The sequence below is a fragment of the Marmota flaviventris genome, chromosome 11, assembly GCF_047511675.1.
Source record: "Marmota flaviventris isolate mMarFla1 chromosome 11, mMarFla1.hap1, whole genome shotgun sequence".
NCBI lineage: Eukaryota > Metazoa > Chordata > Mammalia > Rodentia > Sciuridae > Marmota > Marmota flaviventris.
The window spans coordinates 91,595,703-91,614,866 of NC_092508.1; the positions used below are offsets into that span (position 1 = coordinate 91,595,703).

The following is a 19,164-nucleotide window of genomic DNA, read 5'->3' on the forward strand; positions in this document are numbered from 1 at the left end:
AATGGACCTGCTGTTAGGGTGCTGGGAAATCAGAAGGTCACAAGACACAGGAGTCTTCCTGTTGCTTAGTCAGCAAGGAACCAGGAGGACATCTCAATGCTAAATGCAGGCACCCTGGAATGGTCCAAAAGTACATAAAGAGCTTAAAACTAATAGCTGCCAATACTAAAAAATATACATAAAATAGGAATAAATAACCCATCTGGACTCCACAGGCTAATAAACCCATCATAGTGCTAACTTTGGGACAAATTGGTGGTACCATTTATTTTCTTCTTGTCCTCTGTGAAATCAGCATACAATCAAAATATACATGGTTTCTAGTGACCAATGTAGAAGGGGTCTTAGTGAAAGAATAAATCACTTAAGAAACATGGAAAGAATAATGGAATAACGTGCTGTTCAATCATACATCGTGTGCTTAATTAGAAAAACTTTGACATTTGACACAGGTTAAGTATTAGTAATATATCCACACCAAGCTAAAATCATTATAATAATTTTATAAAGTTGATTATTATAGCATGATGATGATTTGTCAAGGGTGTACAATAAAAATTACCACAAAGGGATCCATGATTCATTTGTAAACTATAGATAAGTCCAGTTAGGGTAATGATTTGGGACCTTTTTAAACTGATATTCTTTAAATATTTGTTGGATATTTGCTATTTGGAAGATAAAAATGATTTTCTATTAATGAATAGTTTATCTTTCTTAGTTTCCAAAGATTTATTATATATACTAAATTTGTATTTGAAATTAATGTAGATGGGTGATTTCTTTCTGAGGCAAACAGCTTAAGAGGCAAATTAAATAAAACAAAATGTTAAATCACTGACACTTGACAGGTAGCACTCTACATTGTACTAAACAGTCCATAATTTCAGTGGGTGAGGCATCCAATTTCAGGTGGTCTGGTCCAGGATGGTGTGCTGGTCAATGACCGTGCTGTTGGCATAGAGAATGTGATGTGATAGCGTTTAGGGTTAAGTCAGGATAGTCAAGGAACTTGGTTGTGTTTTATTTTAATTTCCATGAATTTACTTCACCTGTTAGGAGAAACAGGACCAATTTTTATGTTGCCAGTTTGTTACAGAAGTTTCTGTGGCAATTTTAGTTCACTGGCCCCCTGTTTTCAATTTATTCTGAAAATTGCTCCAGTGATTCTTATAATGTGATAACATCTTTATTTGTATTAAACTGACCCTATTGTACTTTTTATTTATATATTGGGAAGGAAATGCCAATTTCTTTGGCACTGGCCTGAATACAGCTATCTTCCAAATTCCATATAGTTTGTCACAGGAAAAAAGGAGCAATAAAATTTAAAAATTCAGAACTCTCTAACTTGAAACTTGACAGGAAGGCATTTTATGTAGATTGAAAAGAAAAGTACAATTATGCCATTTATCCAACAATCATTTGCTAATTAAAGTAGCAAAGTGTTCTAACAGCAAGTGTCAATGTCCATTTTACATTCAGGGGACAGTATGTATCACATATACAAATTAACTGCCTTCCCATCCCACTCTTATAAAAATGATAAAGTCACCAATGTGAACAGCTTGTTGGCAAGCAAGTAGAGTTAAGCTAGGTGTTCTTAGAGGTTACACACATACACACACACACACACACACACACACACACACCACTTCCCCACTACCAAAATGACCATTCTGCATAATTTTTAACAAGTCCTAATTAGTGAGGTCTAATTGTACTTTCTCGTACCTTTCACTGTAACTGAATCTAAGCTAAGAACAGATCAGAGTCTGTCTTCTATAGCAAACATCATAAGGGATGTAGACCAATATTAAGAAAAAGAAAGCACCAGGTGTGTGATCCCAGTATAAATAAGTTACCTGTTCACACTGGTCCATGCTGACCGGCTTGCCGTCACTGCGCACACAGCTCAGCAGGCGGGTCCTGACACCTTGACCGCAGGAAGCATTTTCACTCAGCTGGCATGTGCTCCACTCTATAGGCATAGGATCACCCACACTGAGTTTCAAAAGTATGGCCATGTGAGAACAATGCAACCAATCTTTCATTATCTGCACTGGTGGAGAAGGCTAAGGGCACACATAATCCTAAAACCACTCTCAGGTGACTTTGGAAAGCATTGTGCAATTATTTTATAGTTAAACAAATGAACATAGACACAAAAAGACTAAATAAATGAACACGGGTTACTTTCCTAAGTTTGCCTTCCAGAGGCAGAGAGACAAATGGTTTGTTAGATATCATCTCACACTGGTTGTAGTGGAAGAGAAAAACACTAACCCGGATGGTGAAAGAGAATGAGCTTGGGACCAACTACACTGGGATAATCCAGAGGCAAAATAACCCAGAAATGATGACAGTTTCCACAGCCTGAATGTTTATGTCAGCCCCACGGAAACCCAAACCCCACGGTGACAGAAGCAGAAAGCAGAACCTTTGGAAGGTGATTTGGTAATGAGGATTGAAAGCTCACGAATGGGGTTAATTTCTTTGTAAAAGAGGTCCTAGGGAGCTTGTGTGTGCCTTCTACTGTGTGAGAGAGCCAGAAGGCACCATTTATGAGTAAGGGCTCTCAACATCAAGACATCAAATCTTTAAGACCATCATCTTGGAATTCCAAGTCCCCAGAACTATGAAAAATAAATTTCTATTGTTTATAAGCTATTCAGTCTATGGCACTTTGTTAGAGCAGCCAGAATGGACAAAGACATCAGTCTTTGATGTCAACTTGAAAATGCTTCCAAAGAACAAATTTAATCACCAACTATTTTGTACATTTGATACAGTGTAGACAAGAGAGATGTCCCAGAAAGAAAAAAAAAGGAAAGATAAACAGAAACTCTTTAAGTTTTTCAAATTATTCTACCATTAGAGAAGGTTTTACAAATTTGAATAGTCATATTTCAAACTAGACAATAAGAAATAAAAAATAAATTACTCTGTAATTATTTAGAAAAGAAGATCCTTGACCACACCAATAGAATCTCTTGAAGGAGATGGTCCATATCTGGTAAATGACTAAGAGTTTAATAGGATTAGCAAACTCAGATATAGTAAAGACAGTTATAAAAATATATGCTTCTCCCATAAAGCAAATTTTGCTGTATTTCTGAAAAACTACTATAAAAACCAAGGATCTAAAAAAAAAAAAAGAAAAGAAAAGAAAAAGCCACCACGTCATATTTCACCCATAAAAACAACCAGACAGCTTCACAGCATTTACTGTGGGGTTTCCTATATCAGGAATCTCAGCTGAGTCAATGTGGCCACTGCAGGGAATATTTTTTCAGGAAAGGAGATTACTATGCCTCTGCAGGCATATGGCAGTGTGGTCCTCAGTAATGAATTTGATGCTGAGACTTAACATGGTTCCACATTTTGTGGTGATTTTGTACATTTGCTGCTGCAGAGAATGGTAGGTAGCAGATCAATGTAGCTATAGTAGTGCTTTGGTTTTTAGACACTGAGCACTGTGGTACCCAGGAAAACCCCAAGCAGTAGCTGAATAACTAGGTTGAGATTCTCACTACTTTCCAAACATCCCTGACCACTTAGGGCTTGTTCATCTTTTTTGAGACATATGGAGAAAGTATATTAATCTTGAATTTCTGAAATAATAAAAGCCAAACTCTCTGATAGTATGATTATACCCTTCTCTCAATGGAAATAAGTCCTTTGCTATTTATTTTTGTTGTTTCAGTATATAATGGCTTACTTCAACCTTATTTTCAAATGCTGACAAGTTTTTCTAAGCATTTTTTTTTTTACTTTGAAGATTCCAGGTGGCCTTTCTGGATCTACATGCGAGAAACAGGCATTTCATTTTATGAAGAAACATAGGTAATAACATGCATCATGTTATTGGGCCTTTCATGCGTCACGGTCACATATTCTACTCTTTCTCCTTGGCACCAAGAAGGAAAACACATTCTTCCACAGCCAATGTTCAGAGAAAAGAGCAAGATCATGGATTTCAACTATACCTGTTAGATTGTACTGGAACTGGAAGCAATTTTCATTAAGGAGGCAGGGTCGCACCTGAGAGTCTTCAGCACAAGTCCTTGAGCTCAGTGAGGGCCTCAGAAGATGGCGAGTTCTTCTCTGCATTGTGTGTGGATCACATGACTATGAAAATCAAACAGCATCAATTAGGCCCAAGGGTAGTTCATAAATGATACATGATTGTATGTAAACAAGTAGGCACATACATAACAACTACAGAGAAAAGACGGTTGAGAGTGACAAATACAGTATTTGGAGACAATATCATTCTGATACACTGTAAATTCTATTTTGTTTTTCATGAGACAACTCTCTCTTTTTTTCTTTTTCTTTTCTTTTTTTGGTGTTGTCTTGAATGCTACATTTCTCTCTACCATGTATAATTAAAAACATGGAGACTATTTTCATCATTACAAATTCACTCTGTACTCTGAAATAGTCTGCCACAAAATAAGAAATCAATACATTTTTAATGTTTAAATGAATGAAAAAAGGAAGACACTGCCTCTGTGACCTTAGATAGTCTAGTCCAATAGAAATCAGTACACAGAGAACTTTAATGAGAAAATCATTTTTAATATCCCAGAACAAGTATAGAGAAATAATTATGAATCAATACAGACAATATAACCAAACTTTTTTTGTGTGTGTGGGGGGAGGCCCTCTTGATTCACAGCATGAGCCTTTGCATACTTTTGCCCTTTCCACAAAATGAATGCATGCCTGTGAGCTCCAAAGATGCGAACATCTCACAATACACGTGGGTCCACATGTTCTCCTATAACCACAGCTCACATATTGCTCTTGAGCCACATCATATCCAACTGGTCTACCCACAGTAGCCCCTTTAAGCTTCTTCTACTAGAATAATCTTTCCATGTTCTTCCAAACCCTACCCTCCACCTTTGTCAGAACACTGCTCCAGGCTTACTTATTTCATAGTCTTCTCTTTATTATTGTCAAATTCTTCTTTTCCTCTTTGTGCAAACTTCTGTTCATGTTCAGGGAGTTTTCTATAGATTTGCTTCTAAACACATATACATTCACAAACATATATGCCAAACCTATCCTTATATTTCATTCTTCATTTCTTTATTACCCTGATCCTTCATTTCTTTACAAATTATTTAGGGAATAATGAATGATGGCTTCTACTTTTCTTGCCCCTCACTAAAATCTCAATATAAATAATGCATAGCGGTTTTTCAGTAAATATCATTAACTATATTCCCAACACATTTCCAGAAAACAAAAATTTAAAGATACCTACAGTCAGGAGATATCAAAGTCATTAAATTTTGATTACCAAAGCACCATTTCGATTTTTAGTATATAGTAGTTTTTATTTTTTTTTTTCCTTTTACCTTTTCAGATACTATAGTAAGAACACAACCCATACACTGATCATGGCTATGAGTCAAAGTGATTTACATTGTTGAATTACAATGAAATATGGAAAAAATAAGGCCACAAATTTTTATTCTAATCATAAAAGTTTGGACCATTGAAACACATTTAGTATCCAGCTGACTTCAAACTTGAATAATCTGTTATTACTTGTAATTTTACATTTAATCATATCAAATTTTTTCTAGATTATCAAAAAGAGCAAAACAATTATTCTTAATTATCTGCACAGGAATCCTATATTATGTGTTTACCAATAGTTTATTTCTATTTTATTAACTAATTCGAATGTTTGCTATCATGAGGAGAAATAATAACTTAAATCATTATCCAATAGAAGAAAATGAAGGTATCTCTGTAGATAACTTCTGATCAGTGCTCTGCAGCATTTCTCTTAGAAAATAATTAATTAATGTTTAGAACAAGTATACATATGTAAGGATTTATGTACCTGGTTAGTTAAGCTACCAAATAAAAGAGAAAATAAAATACAACCCTTATCCAAAAGACTTGAGACCTGAAATGTTTCAGAATTCAGTGTTTTTCATATTTTCTAATATTTGCAGGCAGAAGCTTCCTGATCTGAAAATCCAAAGTCTGAAATGCTCTGAAATTGGAATTTTAGGCTATGTAATTTTGAACAATGCACTTATGTACTATAACCCACATAACTACTAAACCTATGTGGGAGCTGGGTGTGGTGGTACACACTTGTAATCCCAGCAGCTCAGGAGGCTGAGGCAGGTAGATCACAGGTTCAAGGTCAGCCTCAGCAATTTAGCAAGGCCCTAAGCAACTTAGTGAGACTCTGTCTTGAAATTCAAAGTGAAAAGGACTGGGGATGGGGCTCAGTGGTTTAGTTCCCCTGGGTTCAATCCCTAGTACCAAAAAGAAAAGCAAACAACAACAACAAAAAAAACCTACGTGAGAAAAGGGGGTGATGATAGGTGTAATTTGATAACATTTAAGAATTTCCTTCCTCAGATCTCATTCTGTCTCCAAGTTTGCTAAACATGGCTTTAAAATATCTTCTTGGGCTTAACCCAACCTAACCTAACATTCATATCATGTAATCTTTGATAATTATTAGAAATCAATTTTATAGGAATTATTAAAAACCAATACTGAAGCTAATCTTTATCCATAGAAGCAATAGAAGGAAGTGTGAGGTCCCTGGAATCCATAAATATGAGACAATCTCACCTTAGGAGAAGTTTCATACTCCATTTTGTAAATATTGTTCTGGTACTGGTTACAAGTGGCTGATTACTGTTTCTCCTCATTTCTTTCTATTAGCTATGCATAGGAAGTTCACAAAATACTAAATTGTCCACAAGTGTAGGGACAAGGACAAAGGAAGTTATATCTTAATGGCTTCTTCATGGGATCAAAACTCCTCAAACCCACACCTATATCTCTTTTTCTAGTGTGTGTATATATGTGTGTGTGTGTGTGTGTGTGTGTGTGTGTGCGCGCGCACGCACGTAGATACTGTCAACTTCCTAAGTACAGAAGTGAGAAAACAATGTAGGAACTAACCCAAAGCCAACTTTGAACTAGTTTCATTATAAAGATAAAGGATATGCAGTTAAAATTCATTTGGTAGAATAGAAGGTGACCAAGAAAAAAATGAGTTTGTTTCCAGTACATAAACCCTTTATGAAACTAGATTTTCTAACTTATTACCTTTGTAAACAGGGTTTATCTTAAAGTTCATTTCTTCCCGATGACATTCATACCTTTGTTCTCTCTAGCCGCAAGGCTACTTTCTTACCATCCCAAATACTGAATCCATCCATCAAAATAAAGTTAGATGTCCCATCTGTGGACCTCCCCTGGCTTCCTCAGATCCATAACAGATAGAATCACTTCATCTAGTAAGCCTTTCTGCTCTAATTCTAGTACATACTGATGTGTGTTCATCACACAAAAACCCTTCCTGTGGGTCCTTCAGAGATTCCATGTCTTAATTTTCTTTTATAAAGAAGTCTTGTATCATGTCTGGCACAGAGAATGCAAATAATAAATACTTTGATGTAGCATAATTTAGTTAATCCCAGGAAATTTGACATTTGTGTAAACTGCCATTAGAAGACACATATTAAACACTAGATTATGATCATATTGCCTGAATGTAAAGGTTTCCAAAAGTCTGTGTATCGGATAAAAAGAGTAGACTGTTTCCTCAAACTTCCATACATTTCACATAATCTAGGGGGTATTTCTCAGAATAATAATCAAATTTTAAGACCTATCAATGAATAAGTTTTTATTTCCCACTTAAAAAGATAATAATTTAGATAAAACATTTTAAGTAAATCCAAACAAGGAGGTATAATTTGATATCTTTCTATCACTGAACTATTAATAATCGCAGTTTAATAGAACCTGTGATAAATCCTGGCACTTGGGAATTTAAGTTACTCTGCAGATTTCTCATCTGGAGATGAGCATGACTCCAAGGCCTGGCCTTGCCAGATCCCATCAGATACTGAAAGCCAACACTTTTCATTTTGTAATGGGGTTCATCTGATAATTCTGAGAAAGTTTCCCCCTCATTTCGCCAGTTAGCCCTACTGTCAAACAGTTTTGCTGTTTCTAAAAGCTTTCATAAGGCAAAAATGGATACATACTCTATGAACTTTAGCTTTGGTTTTTTCATTTTGTTTTTTAATATGGAAAATGAGGTAGAAAGTTCACAAGGAAATAAAGTTTTGAAAGATTAAAAAAAAAATGAATTAAATCCTGATTCTAAAAAGTCATAGGAGTAAGAAAAATCTGTTTAAAAAAATGTCAGAGACTCTGGGAAGATGGTTACAGATGTGAAAACATTCTTTGCACATCACAGTGCAATAGCAGAATGAAGTAAAAAATAAAAGAAGAAATAGACACTATGCTCAGTAGAATTAAGTGAGAAGTCATCCCCACAAACCCTCAAAGGAAGGTGGAGACCAATGAGCAGAGCTACTGGACCTGTTGATACCAGCATCTGACGGGAGAAAACAAAAGGGGCAACTGATAGATGAATGACCACCAGAACGTGAGAGTTGGAGGATTCTGAACAAAAGCAGAGGAGAGAGAGGGTCCCTGAAGAGCTCTTGACAGTCCATATAGCTCAGATCCAATACAACTCTTCACATTAACAAGCCAAAACTCCCTTTTTGGATAATCCACGCCCCTCCCCTACCCCTCCACTAAAGTGAAATAGGGCAAGAATTTCCAAACTGAGCAAAAGCGAGATATTAGTAATGAAGCAAAGAATAGATCAGTAAGAAGGTGGGGAAGGAAAAGGAACCAGCAAATCTCAGAAAGCAAGCTGCTTTGTTTATGAACAGCCCCTTCTAAAAGTTCACAAAAAAACTGATTTCCCAGAGTGAGAAGTGAAGAAAGAGAACAAATTCAAATGTCACAGAAGGGTATTATAAGGAAAAAAAAGAGAATAAAGGGCAGGAAGAAAGTACACCAGAAAGACAAGCATGCAAAACAAGATGAAAACTATCATTCCAAAAAGGAACTAAAACCCTTAGAATGTGACACAAAATATAAAAATATGAACACAAATAAGAATTAGAAAAACTCAGATGAAAGACCTCAGTAAAACATTAGAATGATAAATCATTTTCAGAAATGAGAACTATAATAAAAAAGTCTTTAGATAAACAAAGTGTAAAATGAAAAAAAATTGAAGTAAGAAATATGAAAAAAGAGTCTACAAGAATTTGAGAAAACCTGCCAGATAGATACTGAGGCAAAACAGATGCCACATGCATATAATAAGATTTCATGAAAAGAAAACAAAAGCAAGACCACAGAATTTAATAAAAAAAGATTCAAGAAACCATTCCAATAAAAGCAAAGAAAAAATTTGAAACTGCCTATTGAAAGAGCATATCAGAATCCCCAATACTGAAACATATCCTAGTATAATTATTGTGCTTTACAGAAGAAAAAATAAAAAACTTTGAATGCCTAGGCAAGAATACCAGATGGTTTATAAAGGAAATAAAATCATATTCTCATATTTTGACAGGAAAACTGTATGTCAGAAAAATGCGGAAATATAATAAAGATACACAAAGAAAAATTGATCCAAGAGTTTTACAGACAGCAAAGCTAACTTTCAATTATAAAGACTATAAACTTAAGAGCATGCAAGAACTCAAAATTGTTTCCACGAGTACTTTGTGATTTACTGGAAACTGAGTTTTCTACATCCATATGGCTGGCTAGAAGGACATCAGTTTACAGACTGGTAAGAAGCCAGGTTCCTATGCAGAACTTATTTAAAAGCTGGATGCACTGAAGACATAGATAAAATATAAATGGAAAAGAATTAGGAGTGCTTATATAAAAATTGTTAATGTTTTTAAGTATTATATTGCTGGTAGTGTAGGTATGATTATTCTGAGAATGCTTTCCTGTTAATATGGAATAAAAATGAATGTGATTATCCCTAGCTCCTTAGAGCACTTACTGTGGCACTGAAGAGCCATTCCCGTAAAATAAGGCAGGAATTTTTAGAGAAATAGCTGATTCCAAGTCTGACAAAAGATATGTCCAAGATGAACCTAAAACATCTTGCCACGTCATATAGCGAGAAAGTGAACAAAGACCACCACAATGTGTATTTAAATGTTTATAGAACACATTTAAAAATACTTCCACTACGACAGCTTAAGTGTTAGTATGGATGATAACTAAAGAAGATAAAAATGTGTTTAAAAATCTATATTTTTTAAAATGACACAGAGCACTTGTAGTGAAAGCGACTAAAATCATCTTAAATAGGGTATTTAAGGCTATGTATTTTTTTCTTACCTTCTTTATACAAAATGTATCATCTGATAATTAAGTAGTGGTTGGGGCAAAATTTCCAAAAAAACCCCACAAATGCCGAATGTCTTCTCTGATATAAGGGAGGTCACTCAAAATGGGGTAGGGAGGAAGAGCATAAGAAGAAAATTACCTCTAGATAGGGAAGAGAGGTGGGAGGGAAACGGAGGAAGAAGGGGAATTGCATGGAAGAGGGAAGGAGACCCCCTTTGTCATACAGAATTCAGGTATGATGATGTGAGGAAAAAAAAAAGAAGTGGGTCACATTAGATTGGGTACAGAGAAGTGATGGGAGGGGAGGGGAGAGGAAGGGGGGGAATGGAAGGACAGCAGAATAAAATAGACATTATTATTGCTGTGGGTATATATGTGACTGCATGACCACTGTAATTCTGCAACCTGTACACTCAGAAAAATGAAAAATTATATCCCATCTGAATCTAAACAAATAAAAAAAGAAGTAGTTTCACAAATAAATGAGGAAGGATAACAGAATTGAAATGTTGTTGTTTTGTATTTCCAAACTATAAAGATGCTACATATTGTCCATTAATGAAAGTTACGCTCACAAAAAGCAATAACCATACATTATGTGCTTCATGGTAGAGCATACCTTCTATGAAGGAGTCTAGCCAAAGACTGAGGAAGCCTCTATAGCCAGCAACCAATTTACAGGAAATTCAAGAATAGCAGAACACGCTAAACCTCACTATGTAGACCGGCTGGAAATTTTCATAGGACAGGTGACTTATTTTCCTTACCAATAAATTATCAGGATGTGGTGGGAGAGAAGTGAGAAGAAAACTAGATTAAAAGAGATTTGAAGAGAGGCAGAATTAACCTCAACTGTTTAAGCCACTCAGACCACAGATCTATAAGTAAGAGATTATTGTAGAAATCACTACAGCATTTACTTCTGAGAGAAGAGTTTATAATTACAAGAAACTGTGAAGCTACTCTAGGGCAACAGGAAGATTTTACCTTCTAGGTGGTTGTTACACAAGATTTAACTATCTATTTGCTTTATGTGGTTTTCTGTATTTGTGTTATAATCAACATTTTTTTAATTAAATAAAATCTTCCTCTTATGAACCTTTGAAAAGTTAAGCTTGTTTTTATTATGGGAGTTAATGGTCCTCTGACCACAGGCTTTACCAAAGTGTCTTGTTTTCTACAGTGCTTTGATAGGTAACAAGAGAAAAAAACAAGGGTCTTGGTCAAATATACTTAGGAAACAGTCAAATAAATGGTGTTAAGTAAAGATTTTTACAGTAGAAATCTACATGCTTGGTACAGTCTGTTTTTGCTCATTAAACTTTTTCCCCTCTTCCTCGTTTCTTCCTGGGCACAGGGCCGGACCAAATATCCCAGCTTTCCTTGCAGTTGGATATGACTAGGTAATAAATGAGTTGATAATCACAGTAAGTGAGGGCCATGTGTGACATCTATACTCTTCATCCTAAAATCCACATGTCATCTTCCATGTTTTCTCCCTCTTGAGGGAGCTGGAATAGTGATTATCAGAAGCCAAGCCGGAAGATGGTAGATGCGCCAACCTCCTGGGCCCTAGAATGATTGCATGGAGCAGACATTATCCTTTCCACATCTGAAAAAACACTAAGGACTGTTTCATGGCCAGTTGATACCGTTATATTGCATTTGAACTATTACAGTTTGGGGTTGTTTTTACAAATTAGCTACAACAGCTACACTGTGCATCATGGCTCTCCAAGACTCTCAAACTTTTATTTATCAACTTAGTATTCTATGCACCACAACTTGGGTTACAGATTTACACATAAAGGAATGAGAAATTCTTTGTGAATTATAAAATTATTAATTTATTATCTATGTGAATCCCTTGGTCTCCTTGAAAACTCTTCTGTTAAGGTTTCCATTCACTTTAAACAAACAGTATTGGAGAACACATTAAATGCACGGCACCAAGCCAATGAATAAAACATCATCTCTGGGAGGATTTTTCTTTTATCGTCTGGATTTTCAAGAGATCATACCTTGTTTCCCCAAAAGACATACAATTATATTTTAAAAGAACATATTAAAGTTTTTTAAAAAAAAATAGAGCTATTTCATCCTCCCTTCAAAAGAAAAGTACTTATTGAATTTGGCTCAGAAAAAGTTAAGTTTAATTTACTAATTTCGTATGTATTGAAAAGTAAGGTGGCAGGCAAGTGATGTTAGTCATTCAAAGAAGTGTTTTTTAAAACTGAAGTCATTATACATCAGTGGGTTGTAAAACCAGTATTAATAGCTAATACTTTCATAGTGTTTACTATGTGCCAGCCACTGTTCTAAGTCCTTTAAATTAATTCATTTCATCCGTATAACTGTCTTATGAACTACATATATTATTAACCCCATTTTACTGAGGACACAGAGGTTAAGTAATTTCCTTAAGATCATGCAGCTCTAGAGGAGCCTAGATCCCAACCCTGTAATTCTTATAACTCCATGTTTGTAACTATGCCATCTTGATTCTCAATTATTGGGTCAAAATTAGCAATTTAAATACTAATAAGGCATAATATAGAAAATGTGTATCACATATTCAAATTTATTTAATAGAACTTTTATTTAATATGTGTGTGTGTGTGTGTGTGTGTATATATATATATATATATATATATATATATATATATACATACACATATATATATGCATTCCTATATACACATAAGTAAACAACAAGGTATATGCTCTGTTATAATAAAAAATGTATTTCTCTATGGTCCAAAATATTTATAGTCCATCTAATCTAATTAAAAATCTGTATCAAAAGAATTTCACATTAAATAGATTATCATGATCATTGTTTAAAAACTCTTTTTTGTTTATACAAATTGCATCTTTATTTATTATAAGACCATCATCACAGTTTTATAATTATTACTTTACCTTTAAATCAGATATGAGAAGAAAAGAGCTACAAACGAAATGCATAGCTATATGATTTTGTGTATTTGCCTGTGTATCAAAACTGTGTTTTTATTACACAGATTGGTCTGGTTTTTGTTTGATAAGTATAAGCTATGGATTTTTTAAAGTGAATGATAATCACTCTATTTTTCTCTCCAGAGTATTTCTCTAATAGCATAGAAACTAATTTCTGCTTTAAATACCAGGGTTAATTTCAGGATAAAACAATTACTGAATTAACTTTGTACCTACAAAACTCACATGTATTTTCAACTACCTGGGGCTGAAAGCGCAAATACAGTTATTAGGTGTAAACTTGTAAGATAGATTAATTTCTAGGTGTACCCTTCTCATAAGAGGTGGGTATATGTACACCCTGACAAGACCAATTGGGGTTAATTAGAAGGGATTGCAAATGAGGGTAGTTGATTCAACTATAAATTGACTATTTAGGATACAGATGGTCTCTGATGGAATGTGTTTTGACTTATGACTTTTCAACTTTACAATGGTGCAAAAGTGATATGAATTTAGTAGAAACTGTACTTAGAGTTTTGAATTTTGATATTTTTGTAGGCTAGCAATGTGTCGTACAATACTGTCTGGTAATGCTAGGCAGTGGTAGTGAGCCCCAGCTCCCAGTCAGTCCTCAAAATCACAAGGAACACTGATGGATATTTCATGGTGTGCAGTGTTGTTGATCTATGGTGTTCAGCATATACTAAATGCATTTTCTTTTTCTTCAATGGTGGGATTGAACCCAGGTCCTCGTGGATACTAAGCTCATGCTATACCACTGAAGTACTCTCCCAGTCTCTAAACACAAATTCAGTTTATGATATATTCAATTTATATAACCACATTATAAGTCAAGAATCATCTGTGTTCCCTTTTATGGAATATGAAGTGTAGTTTAAAACTCAAAAGTTGTGGTCTACCACTTAGGCCTGAGCCAACAGACATCGTATTGGCCACAAATCTGAAGAAAGGGGAACTACATGAGTCCTCCGGCAGTTAAGACACAGAAACCTTCCAGTATCTCTGTTTAACTCCTCTCTTCTAATGACCTGTCCTTCTTTACCTCAACATTGTCTTCTATAAACACTGTCAGTACTGGTATATTCCTTCTCCAAGGGCTGTCCCAATACCCACAGCATTGACGTCTCTTGGGAATTTGTTAGAAACACCAATTCATGGGCCCCCTTCCCAGATTTCCCAAATCCACTAAATTAAAAATTTGGGGAAAGACAAAAATAAAACAAACTAAAACAAAAATCAACCCCAGTGTTTAGATTCAGCAATCCATGTTTTAATGAGTCCTCCAGGTAATTCTAATGAACACCATAGTCTGAAAACTACTGCCCCCCAAACCACTGTGTTTGAACTTTATATGTACAATAACAAAATCTCAATTTCCCCCTTTCCAGCATCCTCATCTTTCTCATCTTTGTTAATGGAAACTCCAAAGATCCAGAGGTATGAGTCAAAAATTTTGTAGTCATCATCGACTTCTTTATTTTTCTCACCCCTTTCTACCAGACCCTGAGCAAATCTTTTCATCTTTAAATCAAAGTAAAGGGCATGACCCATCTACTTCTCACCACATGCACCATCCCTCCCTTGGACAAAGTTGTTGTTGAATTTTACTAAGATTATAACAATAACCTCATAATAAATCCTGTGTTTCCCATTCTACAGAATAGTTTGAATGATCTTTTAAAAATAATTTAAGTCAGATCAGTTAACTCCTCTCTTTCATACCTTTAACTATTTCCAAACTTACTAGAGTGAAAACCAAGACCTAATCTAGGCCTTCAAAATCCTATAACCACCTGGCCCAGTCCTACCTCTGAATGCTCACGGTTATTAATTCATCTATTAATGTCGTCTCCCCCATTCACCACTGGCCTCCTAGCTGTTCTTGGAGAACTCCAAGCATTCCCTTGCCTCAGGCTTTCATTCTTGCTCTTCCCTCTGCCTGCAGTGTTCTTCCTCCTATAATGTGTCCTTTACTTCCTTCAACTATTGCTCAAATGCTCACCTACAAGAAATCTTCATCCACTGTGCTATTATAACACTATCAACTACCTCTCCAGGATGCTCCTTGTCCTCAATACATTGCTATTTCCAAATCATTTATCACACTTTTTATGCTATATATTAAATCAATGCGCTTTTTTGTATATTTTGTTTATTTTTAGTCCTCTCTCCCCTCCACTATAACATAGGCTCCACAAGGGTCAGGATTTGATCTTATTGATTATTGATATTTTTAAGGCCTGTAATAAACTCATGCCTGTAAGAGATACTCAATAAATAGATTTCAAAAGACAATATGCTAGTGAGTAACAACTCAAGTTCTCCAAGAGAAGTCTGGATGGATATAAGTATTCTAAGTTCCTGGGAGTTTCAGATTTTGCAAGTGCCATACATGCTTATTATGACTTTTACACAGGTAAAATTGTAGCACAAAAGTATATTTATTATGATATTATGGCAAAACTGATCAGAAATTAAAAATAGTAAAGTGAAAGAAACTAATCAATCAGGAAGACCAGAGATTTAGATTCCTGGTTCCTACTGGAATGCACTATCTTTTCATATATTTTACCTTAGATTTGAGGATTCCTACAAATCCTACAATCCGGTCTATCTCTGTTTTTGCAGATAGTAAAATTGAAGCTCAAAGAATATAAAATCTTTATACAAGGTACTCAAACCAGGATTTAAATCAGGGAGGGTTAATTTGTTCCTAAGTATTTTCAATTCTTGCACTTGTCATGGTACCACTCTGTTGAGGTACACACAATGGGCAAATCAGTTCACCCAAGTCTTGTGTCAGGACAGAAATTATTGTAACTGCTACTACCACTGTATCCTGGAAAGTGTTTAGCATGTTCATGGTAATTGAGGATATAGCAGAGAAAGACTAGAAACAAGGAAGCACAGTTTATAAGCTAACCAAATAGCTACATCAAACAGATTCCAGAATAGGAGAGACAAGCTAAATATAGGACAATGAATAGAGGCTTGCTGAGAAACCCACAGCTCATAAAAGATGCACCCCATCTAGGAGTCTGACTTGTCATACTTAGAGAACTAATTGGAAGAAGGAGTGCCAGATACATGTCTCCATATAATAGGACTGACAAGAGCAGGTACAGAAGCTATGATATCATCAAGATGATATAACATTCCTTGTAAAGGTTTACTAGCATGCGGTTAAGAGGAAGTTAGCATAGTCCATAAATATCAGTAGGGTTTGGCTTAGGTAAGATGTTTGAGGCAAAATTTTATAATGGATAAGGACATTCCCACCGGCATTTTATGACACGAAGGAGCTGTGAAGGTACATATTCACAATCAAATCACAGGCCTTTGAATATCTGAGTGACACATGACACATCTAACCACAGAATTCAAGGTTGTCTCCTATTTATATTACTGTTGGAGCAAGGCAATGAAATCAGGCAGATGATCTAGCAATCGGACAAAATACTGGTCTGTATTCTTAAAAAAAAAAAGCCATTCTTTTTTCTGAAAGAGAAAGAAAAAGTGAAGAGATTATAGATCCATGATTATTAAATGCAATAAGGTTTAGATTCTAAAATCAAAAACTACAATTACTGGATTAGACATTATTAAGGGCATTGAGAACATAAAAATATGGCCTACAGGTTAATTTTAAGCATTGTAACAATGGTATGTTCCTTGACTGTCTTAACTCTGCTGTAATTAGCAGAGAATATTCCTGTACATAGGAGTACATGATACATTATCAACATTAAAGAGCAAAAGGGATAATGCTTGCAATACACAAATGGTTCAGAAAAAATAATAGCGTGCATGTGTATATGTCTATATACACATATTACACACACACACACACACACACATATATATATACACACACACATACACACACATATCCATCGTGGGGAGGCAGATAGGGAGGCAGAGAGAGGGAAAGTATATGTAGTAAACTTAAAATCTTGATGTACAAATTTTATGTATATTTTGAGTTTATTTGGGAAGATTTTCTTTTCACTGAGAGCTGTATAAATGGCACCAGAACACAGACATTGATGAACATAAATGAAGCATACACTGATAATTCTCCATAGTCCACCTAGAGGATCCTTATGTAGAAATTGCTATTTGAACTCAGGGTAAACAACACCCTTAATTTCTATCTCAGTCACTTTCCCTCTCTCTCCTTTCCTCCTCCTCATTCTCTTGCCCATCTTATCCTTATTTCTTTTCCTTCACTCTAAGCTCCAGTCATTCAAGGACCAAATAGAAAGTCAAATCAAAGTATTCAATAAGTCACATTAAGTCACCTGGCCTGTGAGGGGATCCAGAGTGCTATCTCAAATGAGAATCCCAGGACAAAAATGTTGGCCTCTTCCATCAGTGTGGGAGTACTAGGACTCTTTCCTGGTATAGAAAGATGAAGGGAACACTTTGAGTAGCATTTTTGTTTTAATGTTTGTGTCTCCTCCATTTCCATGCCCCACCATAAACCAACAGAAATGGGCCAAACAATGCATCTAGAATATCTTTGCCGTTACCTATGCTGCCCCACCACAGAATTTTGGGTCCCTTCCCTCTCAGAAGAATATCAACCTTGGTTGGTGAGAGCCACCTGACCTGCTCCTGGGAAAAGTGATATTCAGTTGTGCCCATGAGGCTGACAACATAGAGGTCCTGCATGAACTCTGATCTGGTCCATTCTTTCTGGTTACACTGCCACTCTGGATTCCTACTTTTTTTTCCCCCTCTTTTCTCTTTCAACCTCTACTCCATTTTGTCTAACTAACACTTATTAATCTCTTAGTTTTCCAGGCAACTATTCTCTTCCTGAAGAACTTCTCTGGTCCTCTCAGGGGTTGGGAAATGTGCCAATGAATATAAGTTCTCTTGGGCTGACAATGTAGCTCAGTGGTAGAATGCTTGCCTAGAATGCACAAGGCCCTGGGTTTGATCCTCAGTACCACAAAAATAACAACACAAAACAAAAAATACAAATGCTTCCTTTCTTGATAACCTTAGCTTTCTTCTAACACCTACTACTCTGTAGAAATTGATTTGGAATTTTCTGCATTCCTTATTAGACTCTAGGTTCCTTAAGGTCAAGGAGTCCTCAGCATTTTCGTCCCAGTGCTTAAAAGAAAATCTGTCACATACTAGTCACTTAATATTGGCTTAGAAGATAATATTTAAAATTTATTCCAGTACTAACGCACCAGACACCCTGCTAAATGGTTTACATGTGTAATCCCCATCTAATTTTGGAGTAGTAGACTATTATTCCCGTTTCTCTGACTTAGGTTAAAGAACTTTTCCAAAATGCCAGTGGCCCACTGTCTACAACATGAAGGGACACAAGAAGAGACTATAGTGCATTTAAGCTGATTTTAAATCTCAAACTTATTTCACACAGTTGTTCACTCAGCGTTGCTATGTACTTAACAACTGCCTTTTCGACGTGGAAATTAGCACATAATGTACTGAAAAGGAATTATTTGGAAATCTAAAGAAAAAAATATGAGAGGTGGGTAAAGTGATCTCTATAAAATCTATTCTAATAAGCAAATTTGTAGGTAAAAACACCATAGGACTTTCATCTGAAATTTCAGAATTATTACTATTTTTCTATTTATTATAACCATATAATAAATATATTAACTTAAAAATAAAAGCCCTAAAGATAACTATGCAGAACTATGGATTACTAATGGGATAAGAGAAATCCAACATGGACAGAAATATTACATCATTCATTAAGAAACTATCATTTGCTTAAAATTATTCAGAGTTTTTTTTCCAAGATAATATGTATATCACAATGCAGATAAAAAAAAAACTTAAAATTTGAAGATAAATGCATTAATTTAGAAAAGTTGAAAAGCATGAAAATAATCAAGAAAGCCCACTCTGTCCATATGACTCACTTGACATGCCATTTTATTCAGAGGT

General features: G+C 35.3%; 1 protein-coding gene across 1 annotated transcript in view; it reads right to left on the reverse strand.

Moving 5' to 3' along the window:
* The window catches only part of Thsd7b (thrombospondin type 1 domain containing 7B), a 705,560-nt gene that overhangs the window by 42,345 nt on the left and 644,051 nt on the right, over positions 1–19,164 (reverse strand). The window contains exons 17-18 of the mRNA XM_027936850.2: positions 3,990–4,131; positions 1,866–1,981 (exon numbers count right to left, since the gene is read on the reverse strand). Of these exons, the coding sequence (XP_027792651.2) occupies positions 1,866–1,981; positions 3,990–4,131 (258 nt within the window). The remainder of the gene's footprint in view (positions 1–1,865; positions 1,982–3,989; positions 4,132–19,164) is intronic.